Raw genomic sequence first — 23028 nt, forward strand, 5'->3', positions numbered from 1 at the left:
CAAAAATTGATTATTTCTTCATAGATAATAATATTTGCCCATTATCAAATCGTGTAAGTATGACGCTATTGTTATATCCGATCATGCACCTGTGATTATGGAGCTTAACTTACTATGTCCTAGACACTCATCTCATAGCTGGCTTCTTAACCCCTTATCATTAGAGGATGAGCTCTGTACATAATTCATATTAAAGCAAATTGATTATTTCCTGGAGAAAAATGCATCCCCAGAGGTCTCTGCAGGTATACTCTGTGAAACACTGAAGGCATTTTTAAGAGAACAGATTATTTCACATCTTTTTCACAAAAATAAATTTGAAACCAATAAGGTGTCTGAGTTAATCAGCAAAATTACCAGAATACATCAGGAACTTTATAGGAAAAGACAGATTTTGCAATCACAATTTAACTTCTTGACTACTGTAGAAACAGAACAACTCATCTATAAATTGTGACATCATTATTATGAACATAGAGAGAAAGCCAGTAAGATTTTAGCTCAACAAATCCACAAACACAAGTTTGCAGTGCAATAATAGCAATTACCAACATAAAGACCAACACCACAAGACCAAACTGAATTTATTAAAGGCAGACACTTAGTTTATAATCTTCAACATTTCTTTAATATAACATATTCACCCATTAAATCTAACACCCCAGAGATCTTACTATCTTAGGATGCAGAAAAAGCTTTTGGCATGGTTGAATGGAGGTACCTATTCACCACATTGCACAAATTTGGGTTCGGACCAAATATTTGTGCATGGATCAAACTACTCTATACAGTAATCCCTCCTCCATCGCGGGGGTTGCGTTCCAGAGCCACCCGCGAAATAAGAAAATCCGCGAAGTAGAAACCATATGTTTACATGGTTATTTTTATATTGTCATGCTTGTGTCACAGATTTGCGCAGAAACACAGGAGGTTGTAGAGAGACAGGAACGTTATTCAAACACTGCAAACAAACATTTGTCTCTTTTTCAAAAGTTTAAACTGTGCTCCATGACAAGACAGAGATGACAGTTCAGTCTCACAATTAAAAGAATGCAAACATATCTTCCTCTTCAAAGGAGCAAACAAATCAATAGGGCTGTTTGGCTTTTAAGTATGCGAAGCACCGCGGCACAAAGCTGTTGAAGGCAGCAGCTCAAACCCCCTCTGTCAGGAGCAGAGAGAGAGAGAGAGAGAAAGAGAGAGAGATAGAGAGAGACAGATAAAAAAATCAATACGTGCCCTTCGTGCTTTTAAGTGTGCTTTTAAGTATGCGAAGCACCGTGCAGCATGTCCTTTCAGGAAGCAGCTGCACAAAAGATAACAACGTGAAGATAATCTTTCAGCATTTTTAGACGAGCTTCCGTATTGTCTAGGTGTGCGAACAGCCCCCCTGCTCAATCCCCCTACGTCAGGATCAGAGAAAGTCAGCGCAAGAGACAGAGAAAAGTAAGCTGGGTAGCTTCTCAGCCATCTGCCAATAGCGTCCCTTGTATGAAATCAACTGGGCAAACCAACTGAGGAAGCATGTACCAGAAATTAAAAGACCCATTGTCCTCAGAAACCCGCGAAGCAGCGAAAAATCCACGATATATATTTAAATATGCTTACATATAAAATCCGCGATGGAGTGAAGCCGCGAAAGGCGAAGCGCGATATAGCGAGGGATTACTGTACTAGTCCAGAAGCCTCAGTTCATATTAACATTATTTCAGACTACTTCAAAATATAATTCAGTACTGAGCAAGGATGTCCCCTATCACCATTGTTGTTTGTAATCACCATCGTGTCATTGACTATTGACTTTTGAAATGCATCAGAGATAAATGGGATTTTCAGAGAAGGACTTAAACAGAAAATATCATTATATGCAAATGAATTCCGTGCGAGCAGTCCTTAAAGCACTAGCAAATTTTCAAAAGATATCTGTACTCAAAAGTAATTTGAATAAAAGTGTTCTTTTTTCAGGAAACTCTCTTGCACAAAATACTAGACTCGACACCTTCCCATTTATCTTAGCAGATCAGTTTAAATATGTATGGGTACATATCACAAGTAAATATAAAGCTCTTTTTCAACAAAAACTTGCCATCTGCATGGAACAAATTAAACAATATATGAATAGATGGTTCACCCTCCATCTCACATTAGCAGGCAGAATCAACACTGTTAAAATGAACACCTTTCCCAAGTTTCTTTTCCTATTTCAAACCATCCCCATATACATTAGCAAGTCTTTTTTTAAGAAATTATATTCAATCATAACCTATTTATTTGGAATTCTAAACATTAGTGCATCCAAAGGGAGACTCCACAACAAACTAAAGTAGAAAGTGGCATTGCACTAATAATCCACTTGCCTTTCATTCACTCAGAATATGGAAGCAATGCAGGAAGCACTTTAAGGCAGAGAAGCTCTTATCTGTTGCACCTCTACATGACAACCACTTTTTTTTCACCCTTTCAAACATTCATATTATTTAATGCTTGGGAAATATCTGGGATTAAAACATTGAGACTTGTACATCGATACCATGAACAATTAAGCTTCAAATTTAACTTCTCATCAACACAATTTTTCCACTACTTTCAAGCTAGAAACTTTGCTAAACAGAACTATATCTCGATTATTACTATCCAAAATGTTTCCAGGGCAAGATTCAACCAGTGAACATTGCATTCTAGCTCCAGCCTCACTGGTACACATGTTTTGGGCGTGCACCAAATTAACATTGTACTGGACAAAAACCTTTGCATGCCTATCAGATAGCCTTAATGTCACAATCACTCCTAAACCTCTACCAGCTATATTCGGTCTACTCCCAGAGGGGCTTAAAGTGGATAAGGACAAACCAATCATAACTGCCTTTACGTTACTACTAGCATGTAGACTTATCTTGCTCAACTGGTAGAATCTCAGCCCACCACCTCGGGTAACTGATGTCCTATACAATCTGAAATTGGAAAAAATCTGATTCTCACTCAGGGGATCTGTTCAAAACATTTTAAATATAATCAATAACATTTTAGATTTGTTTTTCTATATCAGAGAAAAGGATACTCTTCCTTCCTTGCTGCTTTAAAGTTTTGCTTTGTTGGCTTCCTCTCCTCTCTTTCTTTCTTTTGGATAGAGGGATGAATTTTGGGTTTGTTATGTTTGTTAAGTTTGACTTGATTGTATTGATTGTTATTTGCTTTTAATTAAAATTAATGAAAATAAAAAATGAGAATATACATCAGTACACAAAACTAACTAAACTAAACCGAAAATGAACTGGTAATTGTAATCACGGGACAGAAACAGGGTGCCCTTGCGTGCGTTGTTTACTCAGTTATACTCAGAAAGTCACAATTTAGGCAGAGATTTAAAGCCAGTCCATCAGAGGGGCAGAAGCACTGGAGTTTGTCTAGAGAAACAAAACAACAAGCAGAAGATGAAATAGGTGCACTTTTATGAAAACTTGGGAATTAAACTGCTCAAACATGTGGCACAGACAGCTAGTTATAAACCTGTTATATCTGGTTATAAAGCATAGTTATAAAGCATGCTGTTAAGCATATTTAACCAGCTGCAGCTCACGCTACTTACTGCCGCATGCTGTGTGCTATATATAGCATTTGACCTTTTTTATGTAACATTATATTTTTAAAGCTGATTTTTGATAATACATGTTTAAAGTGCTATATAAAATGGTACGTTAGCACTAAGTAAAGTTAAAACTAATTTCCTCACACACCACAGATCTACAACAGTTGCCTTGATAACTCTACCCACCTCTGTTGACATAACGGGTTCTTGTTGCCATTAAATTAATATATCGCAATATGTTTATTTTCAAATGATGCATTAAAAAATATTGTTCATATCATGTCGCTCAATATATTGCTCTGGCCTACACTCAAGCACACTATAATAAGAAGAAGACATATAAGAAGACAAATAATACAAATAAATAATATAATAATTATTAAATAAATAATGATGAAAGAATACTGTAAACTCAGTTTCACATATAACTGTAAACCTACTTTTGCCCATCTCTGTATTTATGAAGATTGTATTCACTACCATAGAATATTTATCTAAAGTGTTGCTACCATATAAAAGTTACATATTTTATGGTTTTATCTTGCAATGTGCCCTTTACTGACTAAAAAAAGGCAGAATTTAATAAAAGGTTTTATTATTACAGATTTTATTTTTTAGAAAATAAATTTGCTTTGAATTTTCTCTGTGTGAATGTAAACCTGAGAAAAGCCCCCCACTTTCACATGCTATACTGTACAATAGGAACAGTTTCTTCTTCTTCTTCTTTCGTCTGCTCCCATTAGGGGTCGCCACAGCGGATCATCTTCTTCCATATCTTTCTGTCCTCTGCATCTTGTTCTGTTACACCCATCACCTGCATGTTCTCTCTCACCACATCCATAAACCTTCTCTTAGGTCTTCCTCTTTTTCTCTTGCCTTGAAGCTCTATCTTTAGCATCCTTCTTCCAATATACTCAGCATCTCTCCTCTGTACATGTCCAAACCAACGCAATCTCGCCTCTCTGACTTTGTCTTCCAACTGTCCAACTTGATCTGATCTTCTAATGTACTCATTTCTAATCCTATCCATCCTCGTCACACCCAATGCAAATCTTAGCATCTTTAAATCTGCCACCTCCAGCTCTGTCTCCTGCTTTCTGGTCAGTGCCAACATCTCCAACCCGTATAACATAGCTGGTCTCACTACTGTCCTGTAGACCTTCCCTTTCACTCTTGCTGATATCCATCTGTCACAAATCACTCCTGACACTCTTCTCCACCCATTCCACCCTGTCTGCACTCTCTTTTTCACCTCTCTTCCACAATCCCTATTACTCTGTACTGTTGATCCCAAGTATTTAAACTCATCCACCTTCGCCAACTCTACTCCTTGCATCCTCACCATTCCACTGACCTCCCTCTTATTTACACACATGTATTCTGTCTTGTTCCTACTGACATTCATTCCTCTCCTCTCTAGAGTATATCTCCACTTCTCCTGGGTCTCCTCAACCTGCTCCCTACTATCTCTACAGATCACAATGTCATCAGCAAACATCATAGTCCACGGGGACTCCTGTCTAATCTTGTCTGTCAACCTGTCCATCACCATTGCAAATAAGAAAGGGCTCAGGGCTGATCCCTGATGTAATCCCACCTCCACCTTGAATGCATCCATCAATCCCACCGCAGACCTCACCATGGTCACACTTGCCTCGTACATATCCTGTACAACTCTTACATACTTCTCTGCCACTCCCGACTTCCTCATACAATACCACAACTCCTCTCGAGGCACCCTGTCATATGATTTCTCCAAGTTCACAAAGACGCAATGCAACTCCTTCTCTATACTTCTCCATCAACACCCTCAGAGCAAACATCTCATCTGTGGTGCTCTTTTTTGGCATGAAGCCATACTGCTGCTCACTAATCATCACCTCACTTCTTAACCTAGTTTCCACTACTCTTTCGCATAACTTCATGCTGTGACTTATCAATTTTATCCCCCTGTAGTTATTACAGTCCTTACATCCCCCTTATTCTTAAATATTGGCACCAGTACACTTCTTCGCCACTCCTCAGGCATCCTCTCACTTTCCAAGATTCCATTAAACAATCTGGTTAAAAACTCCACTGCCATCTCTCCTAAACACCTCCATGCTTCCACAGGTATGTCTTGTGGACCAACAGCTTTTCCATTCTTCATCCTCTTCATAGTTGTCCTTACTTCCTCCTTGCTAATCCGTTGCAAAGAAAAGACGTTCAGTGAGCCTTAAGTGCAGTTTGAATGGACATTTCACTAGTAACACACCATTTCCACTTTCCACTGCTGCTTGTTTTTCAAACTAGTGTAATCACATTGCTTTAAATTTCAGAGGAGTGTGATCTTGTGCAGTCAGCAGCATGCAGCGTATTACAAAATAACACACTATTCCACTCTCATTTGGAATGGCTACATCTGCAATTCTACACTATGGTGAGATGGCTTTCAGGTATGGCACACACTGATCACTGAATGTTTTACTGAGGAAGAAATAATTCTTTAACTTCCCAAAAAATGTTAAAAATAATCCCTAAGGCATGCTACAGAAACCAAGACTTGCACTTCTGGGGTTAAGACACACTGCTGTCTTGTTTGCCTTTTAGTAGAATGTCGGAGTGTAAATGCACTGTTTTATCAAGTTTTAAGTATTTCCTCTTTACTATCTCTGTAAAATATATTTTCAATACTTCTTTGTATTTTGTGTACTTGTGTCTTTATGTCTGCTGGTGAAACTTTTGGTGTGTCTAAAGTATAGATTGTGGTGAAAAGGCAACTGTCCATATGCTGTCATGATTAGAACTGTATAGATTTAAACTTTCAAAAGTTTCTAACCACCTTCTCACCACTGTAAGGCTTTTGAGAAATTGGCCTGGTGTCTGGGCATGGAATTCCAACCCAGGTCACTAAATCTGTAAAGCAGCAACAACAACTACTGTAACATACAAATAAAGTGTAAAACACAAGTAATTGTAAAAAATATACAAGATAAATCTATAATATCAATAAATAGAAGCAGAACTGTATATACAGCTAATGCAGCAGTACACCATGAAATTATCAAAATCCTAATATGATAAATACTTTTTCCTTTTCTTTGTTTACACTTGATTGGTATTCTTTTTTGTCAGCTGTTAACCATAAATATATTCTTTTGATTTAAATATCACAAATAAGCCTATACCTGGCAAAGGTAGCTGAACAAGTAGACCACTCACTCTCCAGTCACGATTCATTTTATCAATCAGTTCTAACAGCTCCTCTTGAGTGACATTTGTAGGTTTCATTAATGTCTCACTACTAATACCTACAAGAAAAAAAGTCAAGCCATGGTTATTAATTGACCAATTTATATAGTAGCATATAACAAGAAATATTCACAAAGAACAAATGTTTATAAGAACAGTAAGAAACATAATATTTATTTAACATTAATTCATTTTTCAAAACATTACATTACAAAGCATAATATATATTGCCAAAACATTGAAAAGTACACTGATAATACAACAATTTAAATGTGTCATTTAATCTAGCATGCAATCCAGTTTCTGGAGTTTACACAGAAAAGCCATACTAAATAGTCAAGTTCACTGCACAACATGCATAATAATAACATTGAAATATCTATGTTTGATGATTGACATTATCACATTGAATCTCTCATTATATTCCTTTGAAAATGAATTTGGGCAACACTGGTGATATCATTTAAGAAATTTTCAAAATAATATTGTAGGTGTATAATACTGAAATGACTTCAACATTGACACAACACTAATATCCATCCATCCATCCATTATCCAACCCGTTATATCCTAAATACAGGGTCACGGGGGTCTGCTGGAGCCAATCCCAGCCAACACAGGGCACGGAACCAATCCCAGGCAGGGTGCCAACCCACCGCAGGACATACACAAACACACACCAAGCACACACTAGGACCAATTTAGAATCACCAATCCACCTAACCTGCATGTCTTTGGACTGTGGGAGGAAACCGGAGCGCCCGGAGGAAACCCACGCAGACACGGGGAGAACATGCAAACTCCACGCAGGGTGGACCCGGGAAGCGAACCCGGGTCTCCTAACTGCGAGGCAGCAGCGCTACCCATTGCACCACCGTGCCGCCCAACACTAATATCATGTTATGTAATAAAAATTTGGCACGGAAAAATAAAAGTAGTGTTAGCTTGTGCACACAGAAGTACATGACTTACAGAAAGGTTTACCTTAAAAGCCCCCTTTGCCACCCAAAGCCCGCCTGCACAAGACAGTAAGCTCATTATCTGACCAACTAAATCTAGTGAGATTGCCCTGTATAATCCACAAAAATCTAATTTACATTTCATTAACAGGTGAACTAATCACTGTAGAAATGGAATGAATTATTGCTGTGGTAAAATTTTTCATAAAAAATCTGTTTATATACTCTGATATGCATGCATCCTTTCTCTGAAGCACTCGATCCACACATATGTGTATCGTATAATATGTAGCATGCATTTACGTCACAGAAAAACACATTTATAGTGTAAATTGTAAGTAATCTTTTTGTGTTTAAATGCAACAAATGATTAATTTTTCAGTATGTTTTAAAAGTAATCTGCAATTCATCATTATTATTGATATCTTACTAATAAATTTGCTGTATTTCTTTCTTATGAACTACAAATGATATACATTTATTTGTTCTTTTGAATGTAAATTTTAAACATACTTACCTAATGTAACTGCAGTTTTAGTTTTGTTTTTAACATATGAATGACTAGCAGGGTCATCGCCCACTAAAATGACACTTAGATGAGGTCTTGTATTACTTTGACAAAGAAGTTCTGATACATCCCTTTGAATCTCTTTGTGTATTTGCATTGCCAGTTCGGTTCCTGATATTATTGCAGCTGCACAACTATGAAGAATAAAAAAGAGTTACATTTTTAAATAAACTTTTAATAAATAAAACAGCCACAGTAAATATCTTCTTGGATTGAAGCATTTTGTGTGTAAGGCTTGTCAGGCTGGTTTGCCAAGAAAAACTGTGAGCAAGTACAGAAGTTGAATGCGGAATGCTGTCACCTCCTCTTTCAACAGGACAATTATTTGTCATAATGACTTCTATTAGTTTTTTAAAAGTTTTTGAGCTTTGTACAGCTTCTCATTAGCCTAAAAATATATCTTTATAAAGTCAGTGACTCCATATGTACTCATTCTAGCAAAGTATATTGTTTCAGCTTTTTGAAAATAACTAACATTAATATAGTACATACCTAGTCCTAAACATAGATAAACATAAACTCAAGTAATAAAATAACAAGTTTTAATAAGTCATTATTTATTTAATAAAAATTAAATCAACACGAAGAAGCCTTGTGTGAAAATGTATGGGAACCTTACTGCCTTTACCAAGTAAATTTGAATCAGATTCTGCTGTTCAGGTACACTTGATTATTACAATATCTAGTGACCCTACCACTTTTATATGACTTTTACAGAACCTTTGACAGTCTGGTGTGCAGCATTCAGGCTTGTGCCTGCACTATCAAAGGATATCTGCAATGACTTCTGCAATGACCTCAAATAAGTAACCGTAGCTGTTCATTACTCTGAGATGAAATATAACACTATTTACAAAAAGTTTAATGTCTCTCATTTTTGTATATTCCAGTGCAAGGGTATTGCCCTTTGCAAGCACTTTAAGGTCAAGCGGAATCCTTAAAAAACAGGGATCATAAACCTGTCCAACCTTTTATGACCACAGTGTGTCCATCTGCTGATGGCTACTTCCACCAAGATAATGTGCCATGTCACAAAGCTCAGATCATCACAAACTGGTTTCTTGAACATGACAGTGAGTTCACTGCACTGAACTGGCATCCATAGTCACAAGATCTCAATCCAATAAAGCACCTTTGTGTTGTGGTAGAATGGGAGATTTGCATCATGGATGTGCAGCCAACAAATCTGCAGCAATTGCATGATGTCATCATGTCAATATGGACCAAAATCCCTAAGGAATGTTTCCAGCACCTTGTTGAATCTGTTCCACAAAGAATTTCGGCAGTTCTTAAGGCAAAAGGGGGTCCAACCAGTGGCCCGTGAGTGTATATATATATATATATATATATATATATATATATATATAATGTATAACTACACTTTCAAGCTTATTGAGATATGGACGGACTTCCTCAACAAAGTCACTTCCATGTTGCCATCTGGAAAACTATGTGGCCTTGTAATGAAGACTAAAAACAAATGAACAGGAATCCCAAGACAGTGGTCCTTCAAAACACCTTGCTGGATACATTTTCAGTCTTAAATATCTATGTTTATATAGATCTCTTATATATATTTCTCTTCTGGTTCGTCCTGCTTCCACTTCAAAACCGGTCCCGCCCACACGCAGCCGACACAGCATTTCTTGATTCCTATTCGTCGTCTTCCATGTCATGCACTATACTGGCCTGATAAGCGTAATACATCCAACAAGTACTCGAGGTGCTCCACAATGGTAAAGTAGCTTTACCACCCTTGCGGGAGCCTCCTGTATCTTTACAACAGCTTCTTACACAGCAAACATCAGAAGCTAAAAATTACTGTGAACACATTCGAGAATACAACTCTTCTCTAGCGTTTGCTTCCATGGGTGCACAGATAACTCAACCTCCTGGCCACGGACCATACTGTTTTAAAATACACGGGCAAATTTATCACCAAATCTCTCCAATATACGCTAACACTTCTACCTCTCCAGGATATGGACAGTTGAATGTTTTGACACAGCGCAAGCTACTAAAGTAAGCTTACAAAATAATGCAAATTCTGCATGCAGCGAAAATGTACTTCTCCAGCTAGGTTCCATTCTCAGAACCATCAACCCCTTCACTAAATCATACAAACACATGCATGAAATCGCTCAGTCCAATCCAACAGCATCTGTACGAATGGTTTTCAAGGAAACCCTTAAGCAGTATTTACAACAATACAATGCCCCGACATGTCACACCGATGTTGCAGCGATTTTCGTCAGAGAAGATGGCGAAACGCCTACCGAAAGGGACATTTGCATCTATTCCATAGGCAACTCCTGTAAACAGATTTCCATGCTCAATATGAATTGCGATCCTATGGTTTACCCACTTTTATTCCCTTACGGAGACATTGGCTGGCACAAAGATTTACAACATGTTCCCAATAAAAGAACCACCAAGCGAATAAGGCTTACTCAATGCCAATTTTATGCGTACTGATTAGCAATGAAGAATGTTTTTAGTATTTTGCACTCCAGTGGCAAACTATTCCAACAGTACGTCGTAGATGCTTATGTTAAAACAGAGGGCGCGCGCCTCAACTATCTCAGATTAACATCAACAAGTTCTGCGCGTTGAACTATCAGACGCACTGCAAGCAAACGCTGAAAATAACAACGTTCGTGTAGGCAAAATGATCATATTACTGTCCACATTTCCAGGAAGTCCAAGATACATGCAACAAAACTATCAGGATGCCATGGCCATAGTACGTAAATTCGGAAAGCCTGGTTTATTTATCACTTTCACAAGTAATCCTGCTTGGCCAGAAATTCTACATGCACACTGCGTCTTTCAAGAAGTATTTATTTCTTCTTGATTTCTGAATTCTTTCCTCACCGTTTTCCGTTCCTATTCTTACACCGCCGTATGTTATGGCTGGCGTCGGCTAGTAAAGAAATATTACAGGTCTAATGGGAGATATTGGTGCTGCCTAAAAGATATTACAAATAGAACAAGGTGGGGAAAAATGTCAAGCAGTCTATTGAACATTCAGGATAAGCTTAGAGTTAGAAAAGAGAACATAATGTGGAATAGGTGACCATGAAAAAGAAAAGTAAATGTATAAATATATGGTGGCCAAGGAAAGGGCAGACAATCATGGTGCTACTCCACACAGATAGTGTCACAACAGCATAGACACCCAAGAATATGGCAATAACAAAACATGTTTTTGCACATCAGAGAGACAGACTTCACAAACCTAAACTTGGACAATATATTGACTCAGAATTCCAGTAACAGAAACCTAATGAGGTCACTGTTTTTTCACATAAATTACCAGAAGTAGTAGAAACTGCACACATGGAAACAAGAAAGCAAAATATATTCAACAAACAAACCAAGAAGACGGGCAAGACTATAACTTTCCTTTAATACATGAATAAAATCTAACAGAGCAAATATGGTTTCACTCACACCAGATGAACTATAGACATTTGGAATGAGTCCAAGGTGGTATAAGAAATGACCAAGTGGAGCAACAGAGTTACAGAAAGTCTTCTTATTTTACACAATTCCAAGTATTACCATGACTACAAATAAAATATAGATTGTGCCCTGGAAGCTGAGGTTGTAGATGTGTATTGCAAATATGTTATTCACTAGACTAAATAGCTGCATAATTAATTTTTTCAGACCATTTAGGAATGACTGAAAATTCAGAAACAACTAAAGATCTCCTTAAGGAAACAGATGAGGCAGAAGGACTTGTCAAAGATTATATTTGTTCACTAACAGGATAAAAGTTCTCAGGTGATCCAGTAACACAGTATAGTGAGCTAATGCATCCATTAAGAGGGCATTCCAGAGGAAACAGTAACCACACTATTAGAAAATGTACAGTCCTTAGAGAAATGCTTTTTTTTTTACCCATGGCTGGAATTTAAGAAAATGGATGTTCCTGAAGGTAGTTGCCCCAAGTAGGTATACATTTAAAAATGCTAGAGTTTAGAATGAACACAATGGAACAAAATATACTTCAGCTTTTTGAATGAAGTACACAATTCATAGAGCACTGGAAAGACCTACATTAATAAATGTGGACAAGTGAAAATAATTAAAGAAAAACTGAGTGGGTTTATTCCCTGTGCACTTTAATAAAGGAAATCCAGAGGGGTGGTATAATTTTCTTTGTAAGTGATTTCCTGGGGACAAAAAAGAAATTACATTCCAAGGAGAAAACTAACGATGTTTCCCTAAAACACCAGGGGTTCACCAATTCCTGCCTATGTTAAGGCAGTGAAATGTCATGGAGATTTAGAAGGAGGGTCAAAGACCTCACAGACAACAGTCAGAGGGAATTTGATGGTCCTGAGAAGTTAGAATGGTGTCAGTATTGTCCCTTTAACATTGCCAAAAGCATGAAGGCCATCACAGAAACATAAAGCTTCATGCGTTACTGAGTGCAGATTTCTTTCTTCAAAATCTGACATAAACAAACATGGAATCCTCAAAAAATATTCAACTAGGGCAATCAATTTTCAAATGAAATATATATACATATATATATATATATATATATATATATATATATATATATATATATATATATATATTTATATATATATATATATATATATATATATATATATATAATATAATTTTTAGATTTATGTTAGCATTATTCTTCATTGTATATAACATATAAATATATTAATATTTAATTTGGTATTCTATGACCACACCCCCATCCAATCATCCTATCGAGTGCTGATTGTGTATACGTGATCATTTGCTAACAGCTTGTTAAGCGAATTAATATAAGGTGAAACACCTAGGTTCAGGTAGCCCAGAATAATATACATTAGTTAAGTTTCCTTAAAAGACTTTGATGTACTTTAGAAGAAGATGACACATCTGAAGATGACAAGCAAGCCTCTGTTGACAAAACTAAAACTGTGCCTTCTCTGTCTACTCAAAAATGCAGTCCCTGCCAATTCAGACACGTGACAGGCTAGTGCTTCTTCTCCACTCACCTCAACAGATCTATCAATGATAGATGAGCCACCTTCTCAACCTAGATTGCAAACATTCCCAACTACAAAAATAAGAGAGAAAGAAGTTTGTTCCTTGTTATGATATGAAAGATTTAAATGGATCAATTACAGCATGTCTAGAAATTCAGTGTTTTGCCAAACATGCTGCCATTTCCCTGACATCAACCAGGACAATGAGTTCACCAAGACTGGTTTTAATGACTGGAAATGCATGAGCCAGTTATGTTCTAAACATGAATCTAGGAAAGCACATTGATCTGTGGTGGTCAAAGTACAGGCCTTTAGAGAAAGCCACCAGTCGGGACGAAGAAATATCCTGAATAGGGATGCACAGGCAGAGAACTTTTATTGAAAAGAATTCAGCACACATCAAAGTATTAATGCACATTTTTCTTTTGAATGGCAAGCAGGATACACCATTGTGTGAGTGCCGCAAGAATGAGGAGGCTGTTAATAAGGGCAACTTTCTGGAAATTTTAAAATTCATATGCAATTATTATCCAGAGATTAAAAATTGGCTCGAAAATATGGCAAAAATTGCAACTCTTATGAGCCCCGATATCCAAAATGAACTGCTAGAAATGGCTGTGTTGCTTCTTGTCAAAAAGACTAAAGCAGAATTACACAAACAACCGGACGCATATTTTGCTATTTTGGTGGATGAATGTAAGGATTTGTCTAAACGAGAACTTATTGCATGGGATTTCGTTACAAGGGTTTTGGGTTTGTTGCAACAGGAGACATGACAATGAATCACAGTGCTGAAAAGATTTTGGGGATGTTGACACCACTACAACTGGACTCTGCATTGTGCATTAGGTAGTCGAGGTGGAATTAAGACCATTTTGAAGGAAAATTTTCCCAAAGCAATTTACGTGCATTGCAACTGGCACCATTTAAACCTTGTACTTTGTACGGTATCTAAGGCATCTCCTGTCGTGGCTACTTTCTATGAAATTTTGAACAGTCTGTATAATTTCATGAGTCAAATCAAGAGGCCAGATTTTTGGAAATTCAAAAGCAACTGCACCATCACAGACCATGTCTCAAACTGGAGAGGTCTGCAGACACCCAATGGAGCTTGAAGTCTGGTTCATTACACATAGTTTTAACTCAGATTGATGCAATATTGGAAACTCTCGCTGAATTCACAGACAGCACAGGTTCATTACACATAGTTTTAACTCTGATTGATGCAATATTGGAAACTCTCGCTGAATTCACAGACAGCACAGGTCAGACTAAAGTTGATGCTGAGTCCCTACTTGCAGATGCAAGCAAAAATAAAAGTTTTTTTATTAGCCACATTTTCCAAGTTATTTGACATTGTTATTTTTCTTGAGGAAAGGTTTACAGTCATCCTCTCTGTTAATCACAGATTTGTATTGATCTTATCAAAGATTTTAAAGACTGTTTCAGTGCACTTGGAGACAATTCTGCCAGTAAATTTGATAAAGTTATCAAGCTTACTTGTGAAATAATGGCCAAACATGAGATCCACAACTGGGTTATGTTGTAACTATACATGTTTACATAATTCATAGTGTACTATAGTACTAAACAAAATCCTGTATAATTATAAAACATGCAAAAGACTGTTTTTTTTCTTTTTATACATCGTATGTATTTTATTCTCTTAGTGTGTTTTAGTAATAGGCCTACTGTTTGTTAAGGTCATGCATTTTAAGGATGTTGAATTGAGCGAGAGCTAGAGAGACAGAGAGAGAAAAACATTCACTTGTCTATGGAGAGAGTGTCGACCTTGTCGAGACGATTACTTACCTTGGCAGTGACATTCATGTCTCTGGTGACTCTTCCTATGAAGTCAGTAGACGGATTGGGAAAGCATGGTCATGAGGTCGCAGGAAAGGATGAAGGTCCAAGTCTTTAGAGTCTGGTGCTTCCTGTTTTGCTATATGGTTGCGAGACATGGACGCCATCCAGTGACATGAGATGAAGACTGGACTCCTTTGGTACTGTGTCTCTTCGGAGAGTCCTTGGGTACCACTGGTTTGACTTTGTATTAAATGAGCTGTTGCTCATGGAGTCCCGAATGAGGCACATTACCTGAATTGTGAGGGAGCGTCAGTTATGGCACTATGGCCATGTGGTTTGATTCTCCTAGGGTGATCCGGTTTGCAGGATCATCATTGTTGGGGACTCAAGTGGCTGAACCAGGCCAAGGGGTTGCCCACATAACACCTGGCTGCGGCAGATAGAGGGCCATTTCAGGGAGGGTGGGACTGGTGTCTGCCCGGGAGGGTTGCCAACCAGGATCCCGAGCTGTTCTGTCTTGTGGTTGGTGCGGCAACGTGCTGTAACAGTGCATGCTCCCCAACCTGACCTGACTTGACCTGACTTGACCTGACCTGACAGTGTTGCTCACCGTAGGCTATAACTGGTGTCTGTAGTTTGGGTGCTATCATGCCAGTTAAAAAGTGTTTTTTTTTTGTTTGTTTGTTTTGTTTTTTACATTATTGTAAGGTTATACTTTTAGTTTTCTTCTTACAATAGCCAAGAAGGATAGATTTTTATTTTCAACAGCTGGGTCTTTGAATTTGTGTGTGTATGTCTTCCGTTGTGTGAATTACTGAACAGGGTTTTATTAGAGGATCCACTTTGTTCGGCCGCTGATGGTCAAGTTCTATAAACTGTCTTATATGGTTGAAATTTTATTCGCCAACCTAGTTTCATATACTGTATGCCCATTTACCAACAAAATTCTGGCTACGCTACTGTTACTGAATCTTTTCTCTTCATGAACCAAGTTATGAACTGAACCAAACTGTGTAATTTACAAAATCATACATTGCAGGGTCAGTTATCTATTAACTATTCATTTTAATTAAATGCACTACACAAGAAACTGACAAAATGTGAGCACCAATGCTTTACGTTCCTAAGAGTCACTTATGTAGCGTACTGGATGTTTCGTCTATATTTTCCAGTAGTCTGCATGTAAGCTGGCAATCAAACTGCAATGAAGAGTCATTTATTAGGCACGTATTATCCAAAACAAGAAAATGGGAGCTGGGGCTGAATCTGGCACCACCGGAAACTAGGCAGGTACTAGTCCTGTATGGGGCACCAGATGAGCAGGACACATACTGATCAAGTACACAGCCAGATTCACACAAGCCAGGGAGATGTAGATTTGACAATTAACTTAACCAGGGTATCTGCTAGGATACAGTCAGGCTAGGAATAGAGCCAGTGTTTCTAGAGCTGTTAAGCAGCAAAGCTTACCACTGCATCGCTGTGCCTCCAGACATAAAGAATACAACCAAGAGGCAATATTTTTTTTTTCAAAATACTCTTTAAATGGGTTATTGTGAATTACCCTTGGTGGAACCCTGATTTTTAAAACATTGATGCCCGATAATCCATCCATTTTTTAAGATGGAAGCAAATCTCATAATTTGTCTTTTTATTAGGATGGAAACATTATATTCAGGTCTTCAATGATAATTAACCTTGTCGAGGTGTTCTGAGTCTGGTTTATTGTCACTGTTTAGGGCTTTTTATTATGCAAAACAGATTATTTAGAAAACACAATCCATAAAATAATGTATTATTAGTACATTAAATTATTGGCTGATTCATTTTTTCACCAGAAGAAGGGCCTAAAATTAAACTGTATTCATATAAAACAAAACTATTGAGAAAATGCAAAATTCAAAAATACTGCTATATTAATTCAATAAAAAAAATGAATGTACATTTTGACCTTCACCAATTAGGTAAGATCAGCTCTCTGGTTAACATTTTGGTGCAATGTGCCAAAGACTGGCAATCTTTCTAACACTCGTTAGGACTTGATAGCAAAAAATTACAATCTTTCTGCTGGTTTTATATACACAATCAACAAAACAATACATTAGCAAATATAACGTATATATTATATTTACAATAAGAATATTAATTGCAACAACCCATTTTTATTTTCACATTTTCGTTTTTTTAAACGTATTCAGTGCACCGTTATTCTATATGCAGCAAATGCTAAATAAATTAGAAATGTACCTTCTTAAGAATATTCCCGCAGTAATAAATCAAAAAACCCGGTCACACGTGACGAGCTACCACTAGGAGCATCCTCTGCAAAGAGAACCCGGTCGATATTGAAAACCGAATTCGCGTTCTTACCCGCGTTTAGAAAGGTGAATTTGTCTGTGACAGGCATTCCTCCCGTAAAGTCGCATTTTTGCCTTGCAGCACGGCTGCATCAGAGTACTGGACAGTTTGAATGAAGCACATAAGACTGGGACAGAGGACGCCATGATGCTGAGCCTGCTGCGTGCACGGCTGTCACACGCGCAGTCCCCAAGAGCCGCTAGCTGAGCATCGCGATCTCAATTTCAGACTCCAGATAAAACAAGCTTTATTGGCAGAGCAGCTGCACGTGCAGTCTTAAGGCATCATGACTGGAGAAGACGAAACGGAGCACCTTACGGCGATGCGTTTTATTACACCTTTATTATACATCGATGTATTTAAATAACAAAGTATTATAGTTATAAACAAATCATTTATACTCCCATGTCGTGATAACAGTTTCGAAAATGTGAAGACATCATGCGACACAAGTTAAATGATATATTTTTTTGACAGATAATCAAATTAATGAAAGACCATGTTTATATTAACTTTGTATTATTTGAATAATTGTATCAAGTGCGTAATTACACATCACCTCATATGGGCGATCCAGCATTATAACCTCTGCTTCCAGCACACTTTGAGCCTATTTGCCTATATGCAAATACTGAATCGAATTACTCATAATCCGTTAGAGAATAAGTTTAGTGCAACGCAAAATGTACGACTGGTCCAAGGTAAAAAGTATTCAGAACCTCATATACTGTAGTACTATTCAAAGATTTTTTTTCTTCTTAATGTATTTTTCCAGTATTCAGCTGTGACTCAGAGCCCGTCTTAGCAGCATTGGGCACAGTGCAGTCTTTGCTCACCCACTTGCACTTGTTGACTGATGTTGGGATGTGAATGGGATTGAAATAAGAATTCTGGAGAAAATGTATATGGGCACGATGCGATTATTTCAGTACAAGCACTGTTCTTCTGGGCATTCTTGGCTAAAAAGCACTTTCAAAAAGTGAGAACAGGATTTCATGAACTGTACAGTATATTCTCTGGGAGTCCTAAATAACATTTCTCAAGTAATCACAGATGGTCTGGCACTTTGTTCCCACCTTGCACCTGCTGCTGTCTAGGATATGGGCTCCAGCGACCAACTTGACTCTGGTCTGGATTAAGCTGATTTAGATAATGACAAGTAAACACAGGTTATATACAGTTTCTTTATACACAAACAGATTTTGGAATAGGGACTGGCAGCAAATATCCAGGGTTATACATAGTCATATAAACTTGTCCTCCTCCATCAATAACGAAATGGTCACCAGTTTAGCCCAAAGATAATGTTACTTGATTGACTGACTGAGAATGAAAGTTTAAGTTTGCATCTGCTTGGCTTGTGATGAACTGGTGGACAATCATGGGTTGGTTTGAGCCCCTTGCTTTAGATTTTGGGAAAGATTTTAGCCGTAGGTGCAAAATCATTCATGATGTATATTTTCATAGCCTTTTTCAAGAAGTACTGTATAATAAGTAGTGTCTATCCTATGATGTTTAGAGAAAAAAGGTTATAAAACAATAAAAGGTGTAATTAATGCAAATAATCTCAGCTGAATGTATGGCTCATTGGCCATAAAAATCTTAATTCATTTTATCCCAATGTATTTACCAGTTGAGGTTCCCATACTTTAAACCAGGGGTAGGCAACGTCGGTCCTGGAGTGCCACAGTATGTGCAGGTTTTTGTTCCAACCCAGTTCCTTAACGAGAACTCAATTATTGCTGATGAAGCACATATTGCTTAAGTGACATTTTAATGCTTCATTTTAGTGGTCTCGCTTGTTAAGGTTCTCCAACCTTAATTGATTATTTCAATCTTAAACTGCTGCATTCAGTGTTTTAATTGCTCCTTATTAGCAATAAGATGTAAAACAGGGGTAGGCAATGTCGGTCCTGGTGAGCCGCAGTGGCTACAGGTTTTCATTCAACCCAATTGCTTAATTAGAAACCAATCATTGCCAATCTCAGACCTTATTTAATTTTATGGCTTGTTAGTCTGTGCAATGTAAGGCTTTTATATCGTAGATTTTTTTCCTTTCCAAGGATATCATCCAAATGATTTGAAGCCTAAAACAGATCATTTTCAGTCTGTCACATTTTTCTATTAAGTGTTTTATTAAATCAAACAGTGCATGATGAACACACACAGATGTAATTGGAAAAAAGCTAGCTGGAGAACTGCTGGCTGCTTTGTCTTTTACATCTTATTGCTAATAAGGAGCAATTGAAACACTGAATGCAGCAGTTTAAGATTGAAATAAGCAATTAAGGTTGGAGAACCTTAACAAGCGAGACCACTAAAATGAAGCATTAAAATGTCACTTAAGCAATATGTGCTTCATCAGCAATAATTGAGTTCTCGTTAAGGAACTGGGTTGGAACAAAAACCTGCACATACTGTGGCACTCCAGGACCGACGTTGCCTACCCCTGCTTTAAACGATTGACAGGCTTTTAAAAACTAAATTTCAAATTATTTTAATTAAATATTATTGCACCAACTATTTTTTACATGTTGGCAATAGACTTAGGAAAAGTAGTCTATACATTATTGAAGTGTACATAAATATGAATAATCTCATGGTACAAAAATATGACTAAAATATTAAAACCAATTGAAACAGTTAATTTGTGAAGACTAGTTTGTAGTGTATTTTGTGAAGTACTACATATTGAAGTACCCCCTGCTCGCTTCGCTCATCCACCCCAGGGTTTGGTTTTCTGGATAAACATTTTAAAGAGATTGCTATTTTCATGGAAATTGTTACATATGCATCATTTTCACTTTTACTTTAAAACTTTTGTACAAACAATATTTGTCTTTTATTTCCTGCCCCGGGCATGGTTAAATCTCTTTCTCGCGGGACATATAACGCTGCTCGCGTTGTGATGGGGGGGGGGGGGCGTGTGGCTGAACACACACTAAGGAGATGCACTCGGATCGTCTGCTGGCTTGCTGCAGCTGCTGCTGGCGAGCTGTGTATTCTGCTTGTCATTGTTTTAAGAGCTGGGAGCACCTGAAGTGTGTCTGCCAAAAGCATTCCAACAACTGTTAGATGTCCATGAATTTATTTTAAATTGTAAGTAGGGCGTGATGTGCAAAAGTGACTGTCTCATGGTTTTGCTTCATAAGGTTGTAATGGTAATGTCTCACGTGTCGTCAAAGTGCCGAGAGTATCAGGTCTCGATCACTTCGCTCAAACCCCAACCCCCCCAACCCCCCCCCCCCCCAAGGAGGCATGTTATGCTCCTGCCACTTCGTGTCTCTCCCGCTCGTGTAGTGAAAGGGGGGAGCTGAACACATGCTAAGGAGAAGCGGACAGATCAGCTGCTGGCTTTGTGCCGCTTCTGCTAAGGTGCGTGTTCTGGTTGCCGCGCTGTGCATCAATCATTTAAAAGCCTGTACAGCAGCTGCCCTTCTGTCTCACTGCCTTGTCTCACGTGATGTTAGTGTCTCTCATGGGAGGTCAGATTGTCTTCCAAGAAGATCACGTCTTGTCTCCCTGGTCTCCCTGCCAAGATTTTTTTTATAATAGAGAGATATTACTACAGTGCTCTTTGATGGAGTTCATTTCATTTATGTTAAAGGCAGAAACACGTAGTGCACTGTACTTACTCCCCCTCAAGCATGTCACATAAAGGTGGTCAAGAGAGAAGGAACAAAAGAACAAGCTGACACCTGTCACCACTAAAACTCCCGCTCTGTACCTTATTAATAGTAATGGTGATGCAGATGCTAATGCTAATAGGAACTTGGTGATGTTTGAAATGAAAAGGATAATGAGATGTTACTAAGAAAATTCAGGTTCAGAATAAGCTTTACCTTATCTGATTACATTTTTACCTAAGTCACAATTTGATGTAAGGTTTTAACTTTAAAATTTGTCTCATTGCATAATTTGAAGGCTCTAATATGCTAAATATGGTTATCAGAACTACATATGTTAAGCCAAAGTCCAAAGTGCTTTGTATGGTGTTTGAAAAAAAAAGGAAGTTACAAAACAAAATGTGTAAACTACTGTATTTAAATACAGTCAAGGTTGACACTGCAGAGACAGGCTTGTGTTTTCCATAATAATACAATGATAGAAGAAATTGATTTGGCATAAAGAAAATGAAAGGAATAGGAAAACATTACTTTCAATCCAGCGTTTTTCACAGATTTTTAAAATATTTTTTCTTTTGCTGTTACTAACACACCAAAAGCACACCCTGTGCATTGGATTTTTTTTGTTTCTTTTGATAATTGTATTTGCACCCACAGAAAAATATCAAACTGTTTAGCACCATATGTGTTGAATGAAAAGCCTTAATGTTTTTCTATTTTTTTTTTAAATAAATCAGTTTAAGTCTATGGAAAGCCAAGGCCTGTCTTGGGACCAAAGAGCAGGTTACTCATTTTGTATTTGTGCTTTGCAAAAGAGTGTTCATTATGTAGTATGCTGGGCTTATTATTGGAAGTCTGCTGCATGCAATGTAATTGGTGAAAAGAAAACATAAAAGTAAATTTTGCTAAAACAAATATAACAAAGATCAAGGTCTTTTCTTGCTTAAACATAACCTGTCATTTCTGGATCAGCTTGTTATCATCCTGTTGTCACATCTTGAATCACAGTGCCTTGCACATTGCTATATCGCCATCTACTGATATCAACTGGAATTACAGGCAACTTTCTGTTTCTTCTCTTCTTCAGCTCAATGACCGCTGAAAATCTGCCTAATGATGCTCTGGACCAGCCAAATGAATGACACTGTGGATAACCGGGAGGAGTTTTGAGGTTGTAGATTTCTGGGATGGGTTCCACTTGGAGTTTTTCCACTGTTGACATTTTTCCCCGTTTAAGTTTTTCCGGCTTTTAATGTTGGGGGTTCCCTCTTGTAGTTGTAGTAGTATCAACCTTTAGAAATAGAACAAAAATCCGCACACTGCCAAATCAAACTTTTTCCCTGAACAACACTTTCTAAAATAGTCCAATTTGGTGTGAAAACCACAGAGCAGGCAACCCTGACCCTGCTACAAATTCATCCTTTAACCTTCCAGTTCACAGTCACTCATGCCTAAGGTTAACAATGAACAAATAAAAGGTTTACAGCTTTCTGGCAGGTTAGTCTTACTTAATATTACCAACACAAAATAAACTTTTTCAAAAATATTTTTAAAACAACTGGGAAGCTCTGGATAAATTATTTTATTACTGTCAAGAGCAGAGTGCTTCCTGGTGCGTTTACCGGCACTCTCACTCATAGTAAATACAATTCTTCAGTTGAGGATGTCTTTTCTAAAAACATCTTTTTTTTTCCCAGAAATGATGCTTGTCTCCCAATTTGTCTTTGTATTGGAGTCCTCCAGTGAATTTCTAATTAAATTGATGGGTCTCTGCATCTGTTCTGAATGTTCTCATTATGCACTCCAAATTTCATACGAATGTGTTCAGAGAACTATAATTTCCACTATACTAGTATATTTATTGTGCTCCATTTAATGCATATGGTTTAGA

General features: G+C 37.5%; 1 protein-coding gene across 3 annotated transcripts in view; it reads right to left on the reverse strand.

Moving 5' to 3' along the window:
* The window catches only part of LOC114642285 (bifunctional methylenetetrahydrofolate dehydrogenase/cyclohydrolase, mitochondrial-like), a 48560-nt gene extending 30783 nt beyond the window's left edge, over positions 1 to 17777 (reverse strand). For all 3 annotated transcript variants that reach the window (XR_007935133.1, XM_051928315.1, XM_028791243.2), the window contains exons 1-3: positions 17524 to 17777; positions 8294 to 8478; positions 6754 to 6876 (exon numbers count right to left, since the gene is read on the reverse strand). Coding sequence is in view for 2 of the 3 variants with exons in the window: in XM_051928315.1 (XP_051784275.1) it covers positions 6754 to 6876; positions 8294 to 8478; positions 17524 to 17657 (442 nt within the window). In the remaining variant the exon portion in view is untranslated. The remainder of the gene's footprint in view (positions 1 to 6753; positions 6877 to 8293; positions 8479 to 17523) is intronic.
* Between the last annotated feature and the right edge of the window lie 5251 nt (positions 17778 to 23028).

Source organism: Erpetoichthys calabaricus, chromosome 5 (assembly GCF_900747795.2).
Source record: "Erpetoichthys calabaricus chromosome 5, fErpCal1.3, whole genome shotgun sequence".
NCBI lineage: Eukaryota > Metazoa > Chordata > Cladistia > Polypteriformes > Polypteridae > Erpetoichthys > Erpetoichthys calabaricus.